Source organism: Salvelinus namaycush, chromosome 11, assembly GCF_016432855.1.
Source record: "Salvelinus namaycush isolate Seneca chromosome 11, SaNama_1.0, whole genome shotgun sequence".
Taxonomy (NCBI): Eukaryota; Metazoa; Chordata; class Actinopteri; order Salmoniformes; family Salmonidae; genus Salvelinus; species Salvelinus namaycush.
Window position 1 is genome coordinate 30241805 of NC_052317.1, and position 23360 is coordinate 30265164.

The 23360-nt window shown below is 42.0% G+C and overlaps 2 protein-coding genes across 5 annotated transcripts in view; one reads left to right on the top strand and one right to left on the bottom strand.

Annotated features, from left to right (window-relative positions):
• The window catches only part of LOC120055993 (CDK5 and ABL1 enzyme substrate 1-like), a 29680-nt gene extending 20716 nt beyond the window's left edge, over positions 1-8964 (top strand). For 2 of the 3 annotated variants that reach the window (XM_039004104.1, XM_039004105.1), the window contains 6 exons: positions 1438-1543; positions 1695-1854; positions 2221-2327; positions 7334-7440; positions 7658-7865; positions 8421-8964. In XM_039004104.1, the coding sequence (XP_038860032.1) occupies positions 1438-1543; positions 1695-1854; positions 2221-2327; positions 7334-7440; positions 7658-7865; positions 8421-8561 (829 nt within the window). In that variant the 3' untranslated portion in view covers positions 8562-8964. Of the gene's footprint in view, positions 1-1437; positions 1544-1694; positions 1855-2220; positions 2328-7333; positions 7441-7590; positions 7866-8420 lie in introns of those variants that run through there. The other variant, XM_039004106.1, reaches the window with a different exon arrangement.
• Positions 8965-15764: 6800 nt separating this feature from the next.
• The window catches only part of LOC120055994 (NPC intracellular cholesterol transporter 1-like), a 30128-nt gene continuing 22532 nt past the window's right edge, over positions 15765-23360 (bottom strand). For both annotated transcript variants that reach the window (XM_039004108.1, XM_039004107.1), the window contains exons 16-25: positions 22645-22779; positions 22398-22487; positions 22078-22268; positions 21659-21774; positions 21342-21471; positions 20918-21103; positions 19070-19301; positions 18771-18884; positions 18044-18206; positions 15765-17732 (exon numbers count right to left, since the gene is read on the bottom strand). In XM_039004108.1, the coding sequence (XP_038860036.1) occupies positions 17650-17732; positions 18044-18206; positions 18771-18884; positions 19070-19301; positions 20918-21103; positions 21342-21471; positions 21659-21774; positions 22078-22268; positions 22398-22487; positions 22645-22779 (1440 nt within the window). In that variant the 3' untranslated portion in view covers positions 15765-17649. The remainder of the gene's footprint in view (positions 17733-18043; positions 18207-18770; positions 18885-19069; positions 19302-20917; positions 21104-21341; positions 21472-21658; positions 21775-22077; positions 22269-22397; positions 22488-22644; positions 22780-23360) is intronic.

A 23360-nucleotide genomic window follows, 5' to 3' on the forward strand; every position in this document is an offset into this window, starting at 1 on the left:
GTGGATGCATTTTTACTACAAAATAAATGTTTGTAAGAGAGATGAACAAGTAATCTACTGAATTAATTAACTTAAAGTAATGAATCGCACCCATTTAAGGATTGTATCCATGTCACTATGTTTCCATGTAGGCCTGTAGTTTGCTGTATCTAGACTATTTGTCTTTGGAAGACATCATGAAGTTGTTTAGGTTCATTCTAATACGACTTCGTTTTGCCCATTGCAACCGTCTCTGGCTTTGCTGTTATCATTTAGGCTGCACTTTTCCTCAATTCGTTGCTGCCCTCAAAGATTCCGTAGCATGTTTTTATCTCAGCACTTTAACTCTTAACTTTGCATGCGCTTTGCTGCGATTGCATAACACACATTTACATTTCGGAGTGGTCCCAAATGATCCATCCATAACCATAACAGAGCATTATGTAGTTTCTGTTTGGAGTTTACACATGACATCTCAGTTTGTTGTTGATCATATTGTTCTCCCTGTGCAGTTAGATTATATTTCTTGGCCCTTGGAAGAGAAAGCCTGGCTTACCAGTAGTCAGACTTGTTTTTTCTTATTGCAACACGAGGTTCAGACTCCTTTGTGTTATGGGGACCCATGGTAGTCTTGAACTCTCTCCGGCCTGGTATATAGCTTCCCACCTGGCCTGCCTGGGGAAAGAGGCAGTGTTGGTTTGACCTGGATCCTGGTGCCCCCCAATGAAATAGCTTGTTTTGGAGGAAGTGAAAAAAAAAAAAAAAGATTAACACAGAGAATACAATGGACAGAGAGGAAGAAAGCACCATTTAGGGGGCTTAGTGAAGAGCATAACAGGGTAATTTATGCAGCCTAATCTTCCCAAGCCTAGCCATACAACGAAGGGTTAAAGAGCTAATGAAGCCCCTAATGAATTCAATAGCCTCATTCCTGACTGCCCAATGCTGCTAATTGGCAGTTGAGATTGCGTGGCTGAGTGTCATTGCAGCAAAATGCACTTTTGACTATGTAGAGAACTGACCAAGCTAAAATCCCATGCCCTGTCTTATACTCAGTACCATATAGGCCTAAAATAATAATTATCTAAATGATGTCCACAAGCCCAATCTTCTGTCTTTTAGGACTTTTTCCTGCATTGTTTTCCTTTCTTGCCTCAATTAGTGTTTTTGTTGATTTACCCCAGTGTTTATAGTAACTGGGTGATTCAATTGCCTTGTTAATTAGCTCAGTCCTCTCTGGGGCATTATGGCACTGTGGAATTCTGGGAACATGGAATGATAGCTTCTCTTAGGTTTTCTACCTGGTCTAATTCCACATTCCTTTTTTAGAGCTCCCATTTATTTTCTGTGTGATAGATGGTGAGAGAGATGCCGAGGTGGAGTCTAGACCCTAGACAGAAGACTGTTTGGCAGGGGGTGTGGGTTTTAGGGGTGTCTAAAGGTTTTGTGCCCCGGCAGGGATGTGAAACTGGAAAGCGGGCGGCAGCGTCACCCCTCGGGCGGGGTCAGTGCCAAGGAGATGGTGATCGGGCTGGAGGGAGTGGAGCTGGGGGCCTATGGAAAGGTGAGAGAGGATGGGAGACATATCCTTTCCTCCCTACTTTGTTACAGATCAGTTATCAACTCGAGGAAGAGAATAGGGAAGGATTTTTGGAGTATGTAACAGACAGTGGTCCAATAACATGCTGTTAAAATGTGAGTATCTCTCGCCACAGACTGTATCATACACCCAGTTCCTGTACCCCACCAACGCCCTGGGCAGCGGACGCAGGAACACCATCGACTCCACTTCATCCATCTCTCAGTCTCGTAACGCCAGCCACCGCAGCCTCAGCTTGGGCCGGGCCAACAGCAATCAGAGCAGCATCGACACAGGTCAGTCATATGAGTATGTGGATTCTCCGGAGTAGTTGTGCCATTCATACAGGCCAGTGTGTGGATCCTCCGTCCTGGAGAGAGCCCCTGAATAGGTGTATGTCAGAGTGAGGATGATACATATCACCCTCTCCCATCCACAGTGTGAAGTTTTAGTTGATCAATTACTTGTTCAACATTGAGGGCTTGACTTTGTATTAGAAGAAATGGAAAAACAATTTGTATTTCTCGGCCCCAGTGTTTGTTTATCCCTGGGTCATTGTGTGACTAATATATAGTAATATGCCATTTAGCAGACGCTTTTAGTAATTTGTGTATAGATTTTACGTACAGGTGGTCCCGGGACTGTCCTTTTGTCCCCTGCAGGGAATGATCTGGGGGACTTGATCCGGGAGTATGACCCCAATCTGTTGGACGATCCCCAGTGGCCGTGTGGGAAGCACAAGAGAGTCCTCATCTTCCCCTCCTACATGGTAAGAGACTACTCTGCTTACCAGAAATGGTTTCAAACAGTATTTGTTTCCTTTCAAGTACTTCGTTCTTTATTGAGCCTGCCTTTATGCCCTGCCTTCACAGGGTTTGTTCTTGAGACAATTACATTGGTTCCATTGCACCAGACAACTCAATCTAGCACAGCTAAAGTATTTGAATGATTTCAAATACTTTTTGAACACAGGTCTGCTGTTTACTATGGCCCTGCATGTTGCTCTCTTCACAACCCAGGGATGTTTTTATTTATTCTGGCCTGTCAAGAGTCCACCTTATGTAAGTAAGATCAATGGGAATTAGGCTATTTGTGGTCAAGGACATTGTATTGCTGAATGGATCCACTATCGGTGGTATTTCTCCTGTTCATTTGTATCAAGTCATGAGATATCTTCCTTGTTTTTCCTGAAGAAAAGAGTATTCCCCCAAAAATATTTTGTCAGAAAAATAACTATGAAACACAACCAACTCCTATATATAATCATATACTGTATCAACTCAACTCACTGTAAACCACAAGAGTCTGTTTGACTGACTATTCTAATCAGCAAGGCCAATTCCTGGCTCAGCTCCCACTCCTACTAGAGTCTGTGGTGTGTGAATACACTCCCGTCTCTCTACCCTGTAGCTCTTTGAACAGCCACCATCATAACAGCTAGGTTGCTTCCAAAATGGCACCCTATTCCCTGTATAGTGCAAAACTTTTGACCAGGGACCACAGGGCCCAAATATTTAAATGAGTTAATCACAATTTCTTTATTTGCTCAAATTGGGCCTTAAAGCTTTTTCCATTTTAAAAAGCAGTGCATTGAGTTGCAAACTCAAATTATCTACATCAGAATGTTTTAATTAAGCAGTAAGGCACGAGGGGGTGTGGTATATAACCAATATACCACGGCTAAGGGCTGTTCTTTGCACGAAACAACGCGGAGTGCCTGGATACAGCCCTTAGCTGTGGTATAGTGGCCATATACCACAAACCACCGATGTGTCTTATTGCTATTATAAACTGGTTACCAATTATAGCAGTAAAAATACATGTTTTGTCATATCCTTGATATACCACGGCTGTCAGCCAATCAGCATTCAGGGCTCAAACCACCCAGTTTATAATATAATTTTCACCATAAACACCAAATTCACTACAGCTATTAATGCTCCCAATGTTTAGGTAGGCCTACTCCCTCTTATCAATGTTCTTGAAATGTAACACTTAAGCACAACACACACACACACACACACACACAGCTTTAAGTTATGTTAAAGCTTCAGGCATTCTAAATGAGTGTGACAAAAGAAAAATAGAACTGGCTCTGGATACAAAAAACTTGTCCAACAATGTTATGAAAACACTGTAACCATCTGTACTGTTCAGATAACATTACACACATAGGCCTTCACACTTTCCCACCCTCCCACATCCTCTCGCTCTCACAGGGAGTTTCTTATGCACTTACTCCCGCTCTCACACATCCGCTTCACACCCTAATCTTGCATATCTACCTTTTGAAAAATGTATTTGAGTAGCCTATTCCTTTTCAGTTCTAACCTGTGCCATCCATATTTGTGCATAGTCTAGTCAGTGGTCAAGTAATCTGCTAGCTAGCCACACGGTCTTCAGCGCTGTAAAAGCGCAAGCATTGATTATAGCTGTGTTCCGTGTTGTGTTCTGCTCATAAAAAGGTCCGTGCGGAAACATGTGCGCTTAAAGAGTTGTGCGGTGAAGAAATAGAGACTCGATTAACGTTATAATTTTTTGTTTGCCGAGAAACATGTTAACTTTGACAGCCCTACTTTTTTCTTTAACTGATTTTTCAGGTTCTACTACTAACTGTGTCATGATATACAAATCATTTTAGTATGTTTAGTTTCCTTTGTGATCAGGTAAATATCTATAAATGACATTCCTTTTAGTTAGAAATGCGAGGTTTCCCATAGTAGCTACACGTTTGCTGCAGTAGTCTAAGTATAGTTACAAATAGCTGATGGTATATTTTGAACTCTGATGGGGAGCTGCATGGAAGAATACTATCCATGACCAAAAATATCAAGTTAAAAATACTAGTTTGATAAGTTGTATTACTGCAAGCTTGAGCAAAGCAAATTACTTGGCATGAGCTAACTTGGGCAATATGCTGTAATTTCATAATTGTTATCTCTCTTATCACATACCCAGATTGAGTGTGGGTCAACTGCAGTGCTCCTTCTATCTTCCTAGATAACAGTTGAGCCTCTGACCTGAAATAAAGTTCAATGGCTAAATTACAGTAGGGGAGAGTCGGGTAAGTTGAGCTATTTTGTTTTTCATTCCGTCAAGGGAAATGGTATTCTTTCTAACAAAGATATCTACATATATTTCAGGATGTTGTGTATCCCTGGAAATAACTAGTATTCATGTAAACAGTACAGCTTGTCACTTGTCTCTTAATTTTTAAAGCATATTTTAACAAGTTTAACACCTAATAAGCACTTTGTACTTTAATTTCTTCTTCTTTTTTTTTTAACATAGGCCAGGTCCTGTTGTTACCTCATGTCCCAGAGCTAATGCCTTGCAAAACACCTGGGAAGAAAACACTTAAACTTTCCATTGGCTCAACTTACCCCAAGGCAAAGATTTTGACTATTAGCCCACACAGCTTCAAGGATGCACTTTAATACTAGGTTTAGGATCTCATATTGAAGCTTATAGAGAGCCCAACTGATGTATAGAACACATTTTAAAATATACATTGATTTAGATACAAGCATCATGAAACCTTTTACACAATAAATTAATTTGACTGGTAAATATCTGTTTTTTGGACTTAACTTGCTTACCACTTTTTCCATGTGGTTTCTTCCATTAGACTCCATGAAATTACCTCTTCCTAAATGTTTGGTGAAATTATTACTTTTGTGTATAGTTTCCTAGAAACAAGGGCAGTTCAATTTACCCCACTCTCCCCTATATCAACAGAATATACTGAGCTTGAAAATGGTAAAGCATCAAACATTCTATAATATATTATTCTGTCTTTCCGTGGCCCGTGTATGGTGTGCCACCCAACTCCAATGCCTCGTGCCCCGACACTCAACCACCCAATGGAACTTGCGCTGAGCGATATGGCGCTATTATTATTTTTGGAATAATAAAAGTTCCACATTTTCTTTGAGTAGTGTGTGACCCTAGGGTTGCAACACATACATTATATGCGACTTCAATGGGTCTTTCTCCATTCTGATTTGTTTTATACTGTTCAATTCAACTTCAACCAGAAATAATTTTCTGCATTTTCATCGCTAACTTGAGATCATTTCCACACTGCCACTTAGGGCAGCACAATATGGGGAAATAATCTAGGTCTTTTTTGTAAATGTTGTGATTTTTTAGCAAAACACTTGGGTGAACTATTGGAATCATGGAAATATAGTGAGTATTCTAATTATATAGTTAGAATATAATAGCGTTCACTTTAAATACAGTCTTGTTTGAAATGACAACAAATTAAAATGCCAGGGGGGAGTTATTGTGACAGGGTAGGAACAAGTGTTGTGTTTCCTAGGGGACCCTACAATCTTTAGATGCATGTTTTTTCTTCTTAGCTACTTCATGTAGCTAACATATTCATGCTTTGCGTATTCCTCTTTGTTTGAGAAGATACTGTTGCACAAACAACATGCTGATGTTAGGTCTACACATCACTGGTATTATCAGGCTGTATAGCTAATTACGTTTGCTCTGACTCAGTACATGTATTAGCTAGCTAGCTAATAATCAGCTAACTAGTAATTAGCATTAGCGGCTAACACGATTTAGTCCTAACTTGCTAAGAAAAGACAAACTAGCTGTTTGCAGATGTAAGAAACAAACGAATCATGTAATTATAGAACGCTAGTGGATTTCTATTAAGAAGCCAAGTGAAAACAGCATCGTTGTCATCAACATGGTTGCATTCAGACCGCATTGTCAAGGCAGCACATACAAGTGTATCGTGGTCGAGGATAATTACTTGACAAATTGGAAAGAATTGTCAAAATAAACAGAGCAAACTAGAATGCTATTTGGCCCTAAACAGAGAGTACACAGTGGCAGAATACCTGACCACTGTGACTGACCAAAAATTAAGGAAATCTTTGACTATGTACAGACTCTGTGAGCATAGCCTTGGTATTGAGAAAGGAAACCGTAGGCAGACCTGGCTCTCAAGAGAAGACAGGCTATGTGCACACTGCCCACAAAATGAGGTGGAAACTGAGCTGCACTTCCCAACCTCCTGCCATGACCCTATTAGAGACACATATTTCCCTCAGATTACACAAACCCACAAAGAATTAAAAAACAAATCTAATTTTGATAAACTTCCATATCTATTGGGTGAAATACCACTGTGCAATCACAGCAGCAAGATTTGTGACCTGTTGCCACAAGAAAAGGGCAACCTTTGAAGAACCACCATTTGTAAATACAACCTGTATGTTTATTTATTTTCCCTTTTGTACTTTAACTATTTGCATCCCATTTCAACACTGTATATAGACATATGACATTTGAAGTGTCTTTATTCTTTTGGAACATTTGTAAGTGTAATGTTTACTGTTAATTGTTTTTGTTATTGCACTTTGGCAATGTCGACATGTTTCCCATGCCAATAAAGCCCCTTAAATAGAAATTGAGAGCGGAGAGAAATGACTCAAGTTCGATGTAAACTATAAAAATGGACGTTACACACGGCGTATCACATTTAACAAACCAAAATACTGTTATAAAAGGTCAAGTAAAAATCCAAACCGATCTGTGCATCAATACCAATATCATAAAAACTGTATACTGCCCAGCTCTAAATGGAACCCAACACTGAATATAAAGATCCCGTCACCTTCCATAGTGAGACCGATGCCGCGGTTTCCTCTTCCACATATGTATACAATAACCTATAACACTTGAACAAATTCAATAACAGAGCCTAACACCAGTGCTGTCTGTCTGACAACAATTCTTTCATCTTCCTTTCAGACTACAGTCATAGAGTACGTCAAGCCTTCTGACCTCAAGAAGGACATGAATGAGACGTTCAAGGAGAAGTTCCCCCACATACGGCTGACCCTCAGCAAAATCAGGAGGTGGGGATGTCTAGTCCAAACATATATTGGAGTATGATGTTGAAATGATCAGTTTGGTGCAGCAGTATTTAATCCCTTGTGGTTAATCGTATCAAAATTGGTTTACTGACATTGGCCACACTATGATACCTACTGGGTTCTTCTTTTTAGCTTTGACCTTTTAGCGTTTGTCTTATCTCCCTGCCTTCACCACCTTCAACCCCCCCTCCAACCCCAGTCTGAAGAGAGAGATCCGTAAATTGGCCCAGGAAGAGTGTGGCTATGAGGAACCCACCGTAGCCATGGCCTTCGTCTACTTCGAGAAGCTGGTCCTCCAGGGGAAACTCAACAAGCAGAACCGCAAACTCTGCGCCGGCGCCTGCGTCCTGCTCGCTGCCAAGATTGGCGGAGACCTCAAGAAGCACGAGGTCAAGCAGCTCATAGACGTAAGTGTCGTACTTTTCTCATCGTGCACTGGGCTTCGGCTCTGAGCACGCTGGTGGAAACCATGAGTGCTTTCCTGTCACGCAGACAAACAGCGATCCTGCACGGATTATAGGATTGTTATAGAAGTGTTAGAAGTGTTTCCTGTAAAGCTGGGATCCTTAGTGGTGAAACTGCCATGTCCGTTTGGGATATTACAACAACAAAGATGTTACTTCAAACAACCAACACTTTTTTTCCCCCCATCCACAAAAACAATGACAAATGCGTCTGGGGCAACCAGTGGCGGCTGTTTCACCTTTTGCGGATCCCAGCTTTAATGTTAAACTTTTATAAACATGTAATAAAAATAGGATGGTTATATAATATTGATGTGGTTATTTTTGAAACATTATAAATATCTGCGTGACAGGAAAGCACCACATGACAGATAGCAAAGTGGCTAGCTCACGGATCGTAGACAAAAGTATTTTCAGTCACTACATATTAATATATTAAGTAGTACAGTGGTTTAGTTACTACATCACCTCTCCTCTCCCTTTTTTCCTAATTTGTAGAAACTGGAGGAGAGGTTTCGTGTGAACAGGAGAGAGCTGATAGCCTTTGAGTTCCCTGTGCTTGTAGCCCTGGAGTTCAACCTGTACCTGCCTGAGCACGAGGTCATGCCCCACTACAGACGCCTCGTCCAGACTTCCTAGCATTAGTGACCCGTCAGGAGGAGCACGTAGACCATGCCCTTCTGATCCAGGACCAGAATCTACACCACACCCTCCTCCCCACCCCACCACTGGGTGCCACGACCATGTCTCCTCTCTGCAGCCTGGGGATCCATTATGGACCATGATGTTGGAGCTCCACTACACTCTACTGCAGGCCACATTCATATGTTCATTTTCAGATCGAGACTGGAAAGCAGCCAAAGTGACACGTATTTCCATACACGTATTCTTCAACATTTTTCTCAGACTTTTACTCCTACATTCGACACTAGCTACATCTTCAAAAGACTTACACTATGATTCAAAGTTTGGGGTCACTTAGAAATGTCCTTGTTTTTGAAAGAAAAGCTAATTTTTTGGTCCATTAAAATAACATCAAATTGATCAGAAATACAGTGTAGACATTGTTAATGTTGTAAATTACTATTGTAGCTGGAAATAAAAAATGTTTTTAAAATGGAATATCTACATAGGCGTACAGAGGCCCATTATCAGCAACCATCACTCCTGTGTTCCAATGGCACATTGTGTTAAAAGGCTAATTGATCATTAGAAAACCCTTTTGAAATTGTTAGCACAGCTGAAAACTGTTGTGCTGATTAAAGAAGCAATAACACTGGCCTTCTTTAGACTAGTTGAGTATCTGGAGCATCAGCATTTGTGGGTTTGATTACAGGCTCAAAATGGCCACAAACAAATAACTTTCGTTCTGAAACTTGTGAGTCTATTCTTGTTCTGAGAAATGAAGGCTATTCCATGCGAGAAATTGCCAAGAAACTGAAGATCTCGTACAACGCTGTGTACTACTCCCTTCACAGAACAGCGTAAACTGTCTAACCAGAATAGAAAGAGGAATGGGAGGCCCCGGTGCACAACTGAGCAAGAGGACAAGTACATTAGAGAGTCTAGTTTGATAAATAGACGCCTCACAAGTCCTCAACTGGCAGCTTCATTAAATAGTACACGCAAAACACCAGTCTCAACGTCTACAGTGAAGAGGCGACTCTGGGATACTGGCCTTCTAGGCAGAGTTGCAAAGAAAAAGCGTTATCTCAGACTGGCCAATAAAAAGAAAAGATTAAGATAGGCAAAAGAACACAGATACTGGACAGAGGAAGATTGGAAAAAAGTGTTATGGACAGACAAATCTAAGTTTGAGGTATTCGCATCACAAAGAAGAACATTCGTGAGACGCAGAAAAAATGAAAAGATACTGGAGGAGTGCGTGACGCCATCTGTCAAGCATGGGGTAGGCAATGTGATGGTCTGGAGGTGCTTTGGTGGTGGTAAAATGTGAGATTTGTACAGGGTAAAAGGGATCTTGAAGAAGGAAGGCTATCACTCCATTTTGATACGCCATGCCATACCCTGTGGACGGTGCTTAATTGGAGCCAATTTCCTCCTACAACAGGACAATGACCCAAAGCACAGCACCAAACTATGCAAGAACTATTTAGGGAAGAAGCAGTCAGCTGGTATTCTGTCTATAATGGAGTGGCCAGCACAGTCACCGGATCTCAACCCTATTGAGCAGTTGTGGGAGCAGCTTGACCGTATGGTACGTAAGATGTGCCCATCAAGCCAATCCAACTTGTGGGAGGTGCTTCAGGAAGCATCGGGTGAAATCTCTTCAGATTACCTCAACAAATTGACAACTAGAATGCCAAAGGTTTGCAAGGCTGTAATTGCTGCAAATGGAGGATTCTTTGACAAAAGCAAAGTTTGAAGGACACAATTATTATTTCTAACCTTGTCAACATTTTCTATTCATTTTTCAACTCATTTCATGTATGTTTTCATGGAAAACAAGGACATTTCTAAGCGACCCCAAACTTTAACGGTAGCGTATGAAAGGGAGAATCCGATCTTCCTCCACTTTGAAAAACAAACAAAAAAATATCAACACTTTTTACATCCTCTGCTTTTTTCTGAGGTTTCATGTCATCTTTCTAGTTAAAGAGCATTGCAAGATTATTATTTTTTTCAAAGCAAATTATTGCCTTGTGATTGTTACATTTTCACTAATCACATTTTTATTTTTAGATCCCATCTTTATTTTTTTGAGAGAGAGATGATTGATTTCCTTGGTCCCTCGTTCCTATGTTGAACTTGGTAGCCCAAAGTTAGCTAAAGTTGTTCAGAACTATTTCCTAATCCTTCCTTGGCTTGTTCTGGTTGCCTTATGATCATCATACGAATGAATTGCGCTGCAGAATTTGACAGGACTGTTATCAACGTGAATGTGCTTTTTGAAAGACATTTTCCAGTCTCTCCTCATTATAAGTATACTTTTGAATAATGCAGATATGGATGGATGTGATTTGAGAATTACTTGTGATGAAACAAACTGATTCTGATCAAGTTCAGTTGACTCAAACCACAAAAGGGCAAGTTGATGTAAATGGTTCTCCATTTATTTTCTCATCCATTTTCCCTTTTCTATTTTCTAGCCACCAATCCCACTATCAGCATGACAATTTATAAAAAATGTGTAAAATACACAGATTTAATGGGATTTTATACTGTATAGTATTCAGTACATTTAAGTACTCTTGTTTTCTACCTGTGGAGTGCTTGCTTTGGACATTCGGTGACTGGGCCTACTCTTATCAGTGTGTAGTCTCCTGTGCTCTATGTTAGAGTGTGTTATCAGTGTGTTTCTCGTGCTATACTGGAGTGGGTGGAAAGGTATTGGAAGCAAGTCATGATGATACCAATGATACAGGTCTGGTATTGAAGCTGAACCTCTTAATCACAATATCTGTCATGACCACAGCAAGTGTTTAAATGGCATGGTATCTGTCATGACCACAGCAAGTGTTTAAATGGCATGGTATCTGTCATGACCACAGCAAGTGTTTAAATGGCATGGTATCTGTCATGATCACAATATTGTTGTGCCACCAATCTTTTATGACGAGTAGTTCAAGCTCGAAAGTCACCTTTGGAATGGTATGCTAATGGGATTGTTGTGACATCATAGCAGTGTTACCAAGAGTTTCTCTTATTTTATTAGATCCAACTTTAGTCTTTTGAACACTTATCTTTTTCTTTGGTTTGAATGGACAAATCAAACAGGCCTTACAGAAACGAGCTTTATGCTACATGCACATATCCATGTCTGATCAGAAAGTTTAGGATGGTGAAAATCCTTTTGTCATGCACCTCAGCCACACCCTAAGTGCAATGCTTATTAAATTACCCTTTTCAAATGTGTGTCGCTGTAATATTGACCTGTAATGTTGGGTGTATATTCTCTCAATCTGAAATTGACTATAGAAACTTTGATACAACAACGTAGGTTGATACTGAACTATGTCACTGAGAAACATGGATACATTGTTCAAGTAAAAATAGACAATGTGTGAATTGCCATGCGCTTGAATCAGGCCTTTTGTATACAACACAGAAGGGTTGGATAAAACAAGTTTTATTTGACTTTAATCTGATTGCTGTGATTGAGTAATCAGAAAAGATGGATAGTGCTGAAATTGGGGTGAAATACTTTGAGAAGTTCTGATTCTATTTGTAAGCCCAAAAGGTTTTGTCATAGGATACCCACTTTTAGGCTTTGCCAGAAAGCTGATGGTCAACAACATCCAAATACACATGCGTATGTTTGTAAATATACTGCTTTGCTTATTCAATAAAAACAAGATTCCTGAAATGTGAGTGGCTTCGCTTAATTTTGTGTTACTCTCTCCTGATGTTTCTGAATTGATTTACTGCCATAACATGAGATCTGGTTTCACTCTTAAAATTAGTTGCAGAAAACCAATAGCATTTATTACAATTCAACCATGCATGAAGCAGTGCATGTTTCTCATTATACAAATCATAAACCCTTGAACGTGAGGTTTAGCCCAAATGTTAAAAAGCCTGTGACACATCAGCACTGTGATGTTGAGTCTGTCACCCAACCGGGTGTAATTTAGCCTGAATATTAAAGTATGTCTCACATATCCCTTTGCATAAGAGCATCAGAAACAACTCCAAGTCAGTGTGAGTTGAGAAGGCCAGCCAGTGCTAGTGAGTTGTGGCTCTCCCATATGGAGCTCAGGGAACATGTTGTGCCCGGCTATGGCTCTGCTGCAATCTGAGAGGACAGTTTCTCAGGGAGAGGGAGGAAGGAAAATATAGCGAATGTAAGGGAAAGATAGAGAAAAGAAGGGAACAAATGGGCTCTCCCAGTACCGTCTGACACACATCCAAGGTAAACAAGGCGGGCGGGCGGGCAGTCACGCCAGTCCCAGTCTTGTGCTACCATCAAAACAAACAGTTCCAGGCCTGGCCACGGCCACATGGCCTATATGGCTTAGCCCTCTTCATTGATACCCCTAATACCCCTCTCAGAGCCTCATAAAAGGACAATTGACTGCTCTTCCTGGGGTTGGCTCACACATCAGCCACCGCCATTGTACCAAATATGTGTTCCATCGTTTGGGGGGCAAGCCCCCTGGCCTAGTCTATTGCCCTTCCCGCTGTTAAAATAACACTTGGCTGAAACGGCAGTTTGCCCCCTAGGCCTTTCCTCCCCCTCCTGATGCTGTGAGTGATGCAGTGACTCAGGGCTTTTCACCCCAGGTCAGACCCCGGGCCGCTGCTGAGCCCACCACCATTATGGCCTGGACGTTTGTAAACAAGGAAGTGAATGTTGGGAACTGAATGGTGAGTGTTGTGGCCGTCAGTGGGAGAGGGACTCCCTAGTTGGCTGTTTGTCTGGTCAGCAAAGGGGGGGGGGGGGGGGGGGGTGTATTCAGCGATGTGAAATGTTGCAGATAGAAATAGATATAGGGAATCATATCAATGTGAACGTTGTGTAACGTTACAGACCCCAGACAGCACTGCAGGTGGACCTGTGTGTGAATCTGATCCTCTCCACAGGCATTTCACTATACCCGCAATAACATCTGCTAAACACGTATGTGACCAATAACATTTGATTTGAGATGACTCTCTAGTCCCACTGTTCCACTCAGTCTAGTTTGGCGTCAACTGAGCCCGGCTGTAACAGAAAACCAGTGACGCAAAACAACAGGGTATTAAATGTCTCTCTCACCTTACTTATTAATGTACCCTTTAAAGTGATTCAGTCAAGTGGAAAACATGGCCGGAAATTGAACCCCAAGGAAAGTGTTGGCAGCAATTAAGGGCACTCAATGACTTATTAGGGGTACTTTGGAGAAAGCCAAGGTGTTGACAAGAAGTATGTGTATTTTCATGAACCAGCTTTGAGAGGTGTTGCAGAATTTGCTTTGGATTCCTGGTAGGCGACTAGCAAGAGAGCAGGACATCGTCCTCTGTATGCCCTTATAATCATGTGGTGCTTGACTAAGTATTTTAGAAAGCATATGTCGTTGTGACAGTAAGGCGTCATGGCAACGCATGTAAAGCAAAGGGACCCTCACATGGCGGCAGGAGCTGCCTGATGTGTCAATTTACTGTATGCCTTCTCTTAAAGTCGCCACTTCAATCTCTACATTATTTCACATTAAATATTTCCGCTGCGGCAAGAAACGCAAAATGACTTGTTTAAAAAAAAGAAAAACCCATTCAACTTGAGGAATGTAGTAATGTACCATGCCAGTATGGTAACTGGTACTGCACAGTTAGCCTTCTTACTCTTTGTGCCAGTAGAACATTTACATCACATGCTTTAGTTTAGTGGGCTGCTGCTGCCATTTTAGCCCACATTTCTACTTTTATTAACCATTTTCTGCTGTTATAAACAAAGTAGTGTAATATAGGTTGACTCTCTTTCGTTAGAATAATGACTCTCAAAGTACATAATGTACATTGAGGTCAGCAAATCATATTTTATCATCTATCTAGCGCTGGTGACCAATTAATGAGCTCATTCACTCATAAAACCATATTGATTATTTTATGTTTCATTCAATGACGATATGAGGCCTCACAGGGAATGGACAGTTTTTCCAGGGATTGATAATCCAAGGTCACAGTCATCCAGACCAGACAGACAGAGGCCACAGCCAGAACCCAGCCTGCCTGGCTCCCCAGTGCAAACTGAATGGATGAAAAATGCTGTACTTGAATATCTGCAAGATACAGCAACCTTGCACCTGATAGATAGTAAACTACAGTATAGTATGGTTGCCGTTCATAAACATTACCTTGATGTTTCACGGCTATATTCATATTCTCATTTATTAAGCTGATTGAGGGACAGATGCTAAAAATAAGCAAAAGCATGATGGTGTAATGTACAGAATCTGACATTCAATAATTCAGTGTAGCTGTCTATTCAAATAAACAGTTGACATAAAATAAAAAACATAAAACATAAAAAACATAAAAAACCTAATCTCTGGCATGTGATTTGCAACCTGGAGAAAACCAGCAATGGCAAATCATCTGTACATGACAGCCATATTCTTATTCATAGAACAGCAGTGTCTGGGTCAGGTGAGGGGTCCAGGGAGAGGTGAGCCACACAGGGCTTACATAAACCCCCCCAATTCTCCCCTCCCTCTGTTCCACTCTCCTACATGTATATATTAGTCTATGTTCTCCTCCGACACTCTCCTGCCCCAGCCAGGGGGAAATTTATATTTTAATCTCCGCCAGATTCAATGAACAGCCCAAACGATGAGAGAGAAAATGGATGAATAAATGATGAAGTGGCAGTTTGTATGACAAGGCTGTTAAAGCACTTGCCAAGTCAGGACAGAAAGGGAGTTGACACTGTTGCAAACCATCAGTCCTCGGTTTGGCAGCCGATTCCAGTTTGAACATAATATCCTATGTGGGACATGGAAGTAGACACACTGTGGGTGAAGTTCAACGTTCATATTGTTAGAACTGGTTGTTGGGTTTTAAAATACAGGAAAAATAGGAATAAAATCTTTAAAATACTCATGTCTCACAACCACAAGACAGAAAAAATAAACGTGAGCCCTCAAATTGGCAGTAAATGTAAAGCATTGAAACTACCATGTTAGACCACATCCACCTGAAGTGAGGAAATATTGCATAACAACCACTGTAGCCTTACAGACTGATGAAAAATAGGTCAACACCATTAGTCGGGAGAGGTAGTTCCAGACACAGCTACTATGATATCTGGCTCCACAATGTGGTCACTTTGTACATAACAACCATCAACCATAATAGAACATCTATTCTATTGTGTGAGGTTACTCAAATAAGACACACATAAGATATTAGTAAGTGATTTATTTCCCCCCCCCCCAAAATCAGAGAAATCTATAGTGGTGCATCTTTTCTGCAACACCACTAGGAGGTTCTACTGCACATTACATTTCATCTGTCAAGACCAAGTTGCAATGCAGCCCACACATTAAAATAGTTAAAAATGAAGATTTTCATTCAAGACTGGTTACAATATTACAACATTGTGCATGTCCTTTCCAGCACCAATGCGCAGCATTGTCAAAAAGCATGTCTGTCTGTTACAAACATTTAGAGCCACTAGTTGCCCCATAATAACCATTACGTTAATATCTAGGCTCAACCTTACATTCTGAATTACTACAGACAACTGGACACTACCCTTAACTGTAAGCAAAAACATCACTTCAAAACAGGGAGTCAGCCCAAGCTCACTACAATGTCAACAAAAAAAAAAGAATAACTACTGTACTCCTTGGCCTAGAAAACCTCCGTACTTAGACTGAGCTCTAGGCCCGTATTCACTGATCTAGGATCAGTTCTGCTTTTTCGATCATAATTAAATAGACAAGGGGACCCTGATCCGAGATCAGCACTCTTACTCTGAGTTGCTTTGTGAATACGGACCCCTGGCTATAGGAATACATAGTGTCACACAATATTGTTATTATAACATTAATAAAATTACCTCAATCCAACTGGTAAAGTGTTCAGTAACTGTACAACCATAGAAATATAAATTACAGAATTATAGTTATTGTGTTTATGTGTGGATTACCAACACACCCAAGGTACATTTTTTCTTTAAATATTTTTTCATTATTAGTTACATTACAGTGTAAATCGGTACAGTATACATCAATGATTCGTCATATCAAATAGCTATTCTCAGAGAAGTCAACCTTTGCATATATTATCACTCTTTACACATAGTATTTAGCTAATCCCAATTTTTAAAAACACTGTCTGGTTTCACAACTATTGATCCCCAAAATAAACTAAAGGGTAGCATCGGTTTTATTATCTAAACTAGAAGGTTGTGGGAGTTTCTCCTAATGTCACACTGCTGACTTCCTGTGTTGAGAGAGAAAACAGTATACATCATCGTATTGCTGTTTATGTTGATTTAGGGGGATATTCTAGGTTACTGAAATGAGTTGTGTTCGTTTGGCACCAAACGGGAAAAAAAGGGACAAAAACAGGGAGGGACTACCTGGGCCCATATTGACAAAGCGTCTTCAGAGTAGGAATAGTGATTATTTTGTTTTGACACAGCTGCTACTCGCTGTTTATTATCTATGCATAGTCACTTTACCCCTACCTACATGTACAAATTACCTCGACTAACCTGTACATTGAGTCGGTAGCGGTACCCCCTCAGTATTGTTATTTTAGTGTGTTTTTACTTTAGTTTATTTAGTAAATATTTTCTTAACACTGCATTGTTGGTGAAGGGCTTGTAAGTAAGCGTTTCACGGTAAGGTTGTATTCGGAGCATGTGACTAATAACATTTGATGATTTTGATCTAGGACCAGCTCCCACCTGTCAACGTAATCCTATTCATTGTGATCTAAAAGGCAAAACTGATCCTAAATCAGTACTGCTACTCTGAGATGCTTTGTGAATACAGGCCCTGGACTTCAGTTGCAAAACATTTGCCACTGTGTGCACTATTGCATACCACCCAGAATTGTCCTTGAGAATTAAATTGGCGAAAAGAAGCACTTGAGAAGGCCTCTGACAGACACCCCACACTGTTATTCCTGAGTTGCATCCCTGCAATACGCTGCGTAGTGAATGGTTGATGAGTGTGTCAATAATCATAGAAACAGCTGCTCCTGTCGCACTGAGTCACCCCACAGTCTCTCCCAGACCAGACAGACTGGTTAGTTGGTTCATACCATTGTCCTGTCTCTAGAAGTTGAGGAGGCGTTCCCTTTCTGTGCCGGCGTAGCGTTTGTTGGCTGCAAACACCTTGGCCTTGTTCACCGAAGGACCTGAGGCGAGAGACAGATGGTGTCATTTTTTCAAAGGCATAATCGTTAAGGACTCTTGGGAGGCAACCTCCTTCCTATTCCATGCAGTGTAAACATAGACATACAGACAAACTGGTACTTACGGTGTTGAGGCACAACATACTCCGGTGTTAAGCAAATATGAATTTCAGGGCACACTTCCTTTTGTTGATAGAGGGTGCTAGTGAGCTTACAGAGAAGTGCTATAGTGTGCTGTTCGGAAGGGGAATTATATGTGAGGTGAAAGGCCACACATTTACACACAAACCACACCCTACACACACTATGCGTACCTGCGTAGCTGAGCAGCACAGGGAGGAAGATGAGTCCGTGCGTGGCCCCCAGCAGCACCATAGCCAGGTACATGCGGAAGTAGAAGATCTGGAAGATCTGGGACTTGGATAGAGCCAGGATCAGGATGCCTCCAAACTTAGTCAGAGTGATGCCACTGAACACCTGGGAGAAGAGGAGCCATGGTTTAGTTATATTCTGCTGGTCAGCATTCCCTCCAGTCAATAATGAGTAAAATAACCAGTTTCTAAAAACCTGAGTAAAACAAGGAAGTCATTTATACTTTTCTAGATATTCCATTCAAGCCAAGAATTCAATTTTACTCCACAGTTAATTTTTCAATAATATTTTTACATGTCAGATATACTGCTATTTCAGAATTATTGGGCAAAGGATGAACTAAATGCTTTTTCTTAAAAAGAATATTCAGACATTGAGCCATTTCTATGGACAGAATACAGCGTGCCAGTCTGTGGTGAACTACAAGAGTAGAGCTGGGGTGTATTCATTAGTCATATTCCGTTGCAAAACATTTTGTCTGGTGCAAATTGTTTCGCAACCTAAACAGTTTATCGTTTACTCCAGATACTACAAGGAAGCAAACAGAACACAACATGGAGGGACCTACCGGAATTTGTCCTATCGAAACAATCGTTTTAGTTGCAAACCGTTTTACAGACTAAACATTTTGCAATGGAATCGAACTAATGAATACACCCCTGTACTTACTGAGCTGCCCATGTGGGCCAGAGCCTCCTCAGCCCTCTCCACCCTGGTACTCTTCACACTGATGGAGAAGGCCCTCACTATGTGACTGCAGAACTCCACAGAGATACCACAGCTCTGCAACACACACAAACAATTAATAAACTGGGAATACTGGGCTGTGTCCACAACAAAGAGTTTTCTGCATCCTCTTGGTGGCAAAATGTGGCAATAAAAATGACTACCAAAACAACCCAGATATGCCAAGTTATAGGATGACATGATTTTAAAATCAGCTGTTATCAGCCCGTTTCTTCACTCACCATGACAAGGTTGACGAGGGACACAGCGTTGAGGCTGATGTCCCAGAGCCACATGACCCCGAACATGTTAACCAGGATCATGGCGATGGTGATGCTGACCAGCACTCCTGACCACAGCTCAAAGCCCAGCAGCACCGTGGTAACCACAAAGATGGCCGCCAGCGACACACCCAGCTGGAAGACCGTGTCGTAGGCTATGGTCAGGTACTGCTCATAGAACACGTAGAACACACTGGAGGGAAAACAACGGGTACAATTGAAGACTAATCTAATTCAACATGACTGTATTACAGGATGTAGAAAGCTACATGTTGTGAAGTGTGTATTTAAAAAGGAACAACATTCATTGCCCTAGTTGTGGCCACTCAAGACACAACATTGTTTTTGGACCAAGAAGCAAATCAAAAAACAAAACAGGGCAACACTTTGACTGGCCAGAATACATACAGATTTCATCTTTCAGACTGGCCTTTCAAATCAAATCAAATTGTATTAGTCACATGCGCCGAATACAACAGGTGTAGACTTTACAGTGAAATGCTTACTTACGAACCCCTAACCAACAATGCAGTAAAAAAATAAATTGGGATAAGAATAACAAATAAAAGTAACAAGTAATTAAAGAGCAGCAGTAAAATAACAATAGCGAGACTATATACAGAGGGGTACCGGTACAGAGTCAATATGCGTGGGCACCGGTTAATTGAGGTAATATGTACATGTAGGTAGAGTTAAAGTGACTATGCATAGATGATAACAACAGAGAGTAGCAGCGGTGTAAGAGGGGGAGGGGGCAATGCAAATAGTCTGGGTAGCCACTTTATTAGCTGTTCTGGAGTCTTATGGCTTGGGGGTAGAAGCTGTTTAGAAGCCTCTTGGCGCTTCGGTACCGCTTGCCATGCGGTAGCAGAGAGAACAGTCTATGACCTAGGGTGGATGGAGTCTGACAATTTTTAGGGCCTTCCTCTGACACCACCTGGTATAGAGGTCCTGGATGGCAGGAAACTTGGCCCCAGTGATGTACTGGGCCGTTCGCACTACCCTCTGTAGTGCCTTGCGGTCGGAGGCCGAACAGTTGCCATACCAGGCAGTGATGCAACCAGTCAGGATGCTCTCGATGTTGAAGCTGTAGAACCTTTTGCGAATCGGAGGACCCATGCCAAATTTTTTCAGTCTCCTGAGGGGAAATAGGTTTTGTCGTGCCCTCTTCACGACTGTCTTAGTGTGCTTGAACCATGTTAGTTTGTTGGTGATGTGGACACCAAGGAACTTGTAGCTCTCAACCTGCTCCACTGCAGCCCCGTCGATGAGAATGGGGGCGTGCTCGGTCCTCCTTTTCCTGTAGTCCCCAATCACCTCCTTTGTCTTGATCACGTTGAGGAAGAGGTTGTTGTCCTGGCACCACACTGCCAGGTCTCTGACCTCCTCCCTATAGGCTGTCTCATCGTTGTTGGTGATCAGGCCTACCACTATTGTGTCATCGGCAAACTTAATGATGGTGTTAGAGTCATGCCTGGCCGTGCAGTCATGAGTGAACAGGGAGTACAGGAGGGGACTGAGCACGCGCCCCTGAGGGGCCCTGTGTTGAGGATCAGCGTGGCAGATGTGCCACAAAACCAGTTCTGCCTCCAGGACAAGACTCATGACAATAAACGACAATTATTGTCAACCTGCAAGATTTTACCAGTGACTTTTATAGCAGCAGGTAAGCCAGTGACACTGACCCTTTGCAGGAAAAGCCTCACCCTTTTAAGTGAGGGTGATATGGAAACAACACTGGAGCAGATAACTCCTATTTGAGTGAGATAACAGGAATCCTTAACTAACATAGGAGTTAGCCTAGTTTACCTGTAGGGGAAGACTTTGTGTCCCATGGCGGTTGTGATGTTGTCAGCCAGCATGCGGGCCATCTTCATGGCGTCTATAAAGTCAGGTGAGTCCTTGAGGATGGTGTGGTAGGTCATGAAGTAGGTGGCCCCCACAGACGTGTCGTTCCCCTTTAGAACCACCGCTGAACTGTAGGCCGCATGACCACTACAGGACCACAAAGACCAAGTTAGAGACAGAGTCATTCAGTTAAAAGGAATTTCAATTCCCTTAAACTGAATGATTCATTTGCAAATGTAAGCGTTCATAGACAATTCTATCAGAGCTGTGGTGAAAAGCAAAGATTCAGACGAGTGGTTTACCGTCAACTCAAACCCCACATCCAATATTTCTCAATACACAATCCATTATGAGCTATACCTGGATTGCCAGACACAATAATTACCCTTTCCCACACTTGACATTGGGGTTGTCTGACAGGAACATGGGTAGGAACTTCATGAAGTCCTGTTCCGTAGGCCTCAGCTTCCCACTGGGGGTCATGGGGCGGCAATGCACACACGACGTGTCCACCACTGATGAGAGTAGACAAATAGGTACTTCAATACAATATTTTTATAACATCAAATTACAAAGAAAATTGCAGAATGCCCCAGAAGAGTTGTAATATCTTCCGTGTGTGTGTGTGTGTGATACCTGAGGCATTGCAGAAGGCCCCAGAAGAGTTGTAATATCTTCAGTGTGTGTGTGTGTGTGTGTTACCTGAGGCATTGCAGAAGGCCCCAGAAGAGTTGTAATATCTACAACAGGCGGACTGAGGCTTGACCCAGTCAAAGTAATCATCCAGCCACGACGACGGGTTGAATCCTATAGTGGTGCTGGGGGACAATAACATGGACAGTATTTGATCCTTTTCTATTGGAAGATATTCAAGAAAGTCTCATAATTCCTTCAAACAAGAAGGTATTTGTCAATGAGTTCACTGCTATAACAACAGCAGCTAAACCCAGAGTTCTAGTCACCCTGTTTGAGCTAGACTGACTCCACAGCATAATACTGATGTCAACATGCAGTCCAAAGGTAAAAAGAGTGGAGGGGAGGGGAGGGGGGGGGGGGGTTGCTGTTGCTTCACTCACTAGTTGCTGTAAGGGAGGCGGTGTGTGAGTGTGTGTGTCACTCACTAGTTGCTAATGAGAGATGCTGTGTAGACCTGTTGGATCAGAGAGTTATTGTTGCAGCCCACCCCTCCACACACAGAGTTCTGGCCCTCCAGACTCAGGTAGTCATGGCCGTCCTCCACCACGAAGTAGACCGGAGGACCCGTGTGGAGGTACGTACTCAGGTTCTTAAAGTAGTCCAGCACGTACGAGTCCTATAGGATGGGAGATTCAATAGAGAGATGTCCAGCATGAGCCAATGTATCAAAACTAAGAGCACAACACCAAACGTCATTAGCCCACTGAGTGGGGCTGGTGGGGTTAGCCGTACTAGACATACTTACATCAGGCATGGAGAGCTTCTGGTCCAGTCCAATCTCTACCTTATTGGTGACAGCAATACTGAAGGACAGCAGCCCCACAAACACAGCCACCTGTCCAAGAAGAGGAGACATTAAAGACACACTATGGACGTTTAGTAGCTAAATGTTTACATCAATTGTTGGCTTAAATGCTGGCTCTATTGTACATTTACATTCAAATCTGAGTACCAGCACTCCTTGAGGATGAAGAGGGCGTAGATGTACTCACCACTATGGGTCTGACCCACTCCTTGAGGATAAAGGGGGCGTAGATATTCTTGAAGAAGCGGAAGAGGAAGCCATCAGTCTTCTCGTCCTTGCCCTCTGGCAGCTTCACACAGCACATAATGTCCAGACGATTCTCCTGGCAACACAACACGTTCATTCTTGAAGCACAAGAGAATGATACAAGTTATTGCGCTAACGCTATTCAACAATGGCTCCAAAAATTACCTTCAACTTCCTTCAAACTGCACACAGAGACATACAAATTGTATCCATGAGTTTCTCAACCAGTTGAAAGCATGTGAATGCATCCAACTGGTATTTATAACTTCACAACTGGTAAATTCCAACCTCCCACGGGGCCTTCTCCTGCATTCGTAACCACAAGGACCCAATTAGTAAAACAGGTATTGAGAATTTACTTCCATATTAGACAACTCCAGTGTCTCTATCTGAAAGAGCTGAAAAATCTGGATCCCTACAAATCAGCTGGGCTAGAGAATCTCGACCCTCTCTTCCTAAAATGATCCGCCGCCATTGTCGCAACCACTATTACTAGTCTGTTCAACCTCTTTCGTATCGTCTCAGATTCCTAAAGATTGGAAAGCGGCTGCAGTCATCCCCCTCTTCAAAGGGGGAGACACTCTAGACCCAAACTGTTACAGACCTATATCCATCCTGCCTTTCTAAAGCCAAGTGAACAAACAGATCACCGACCAT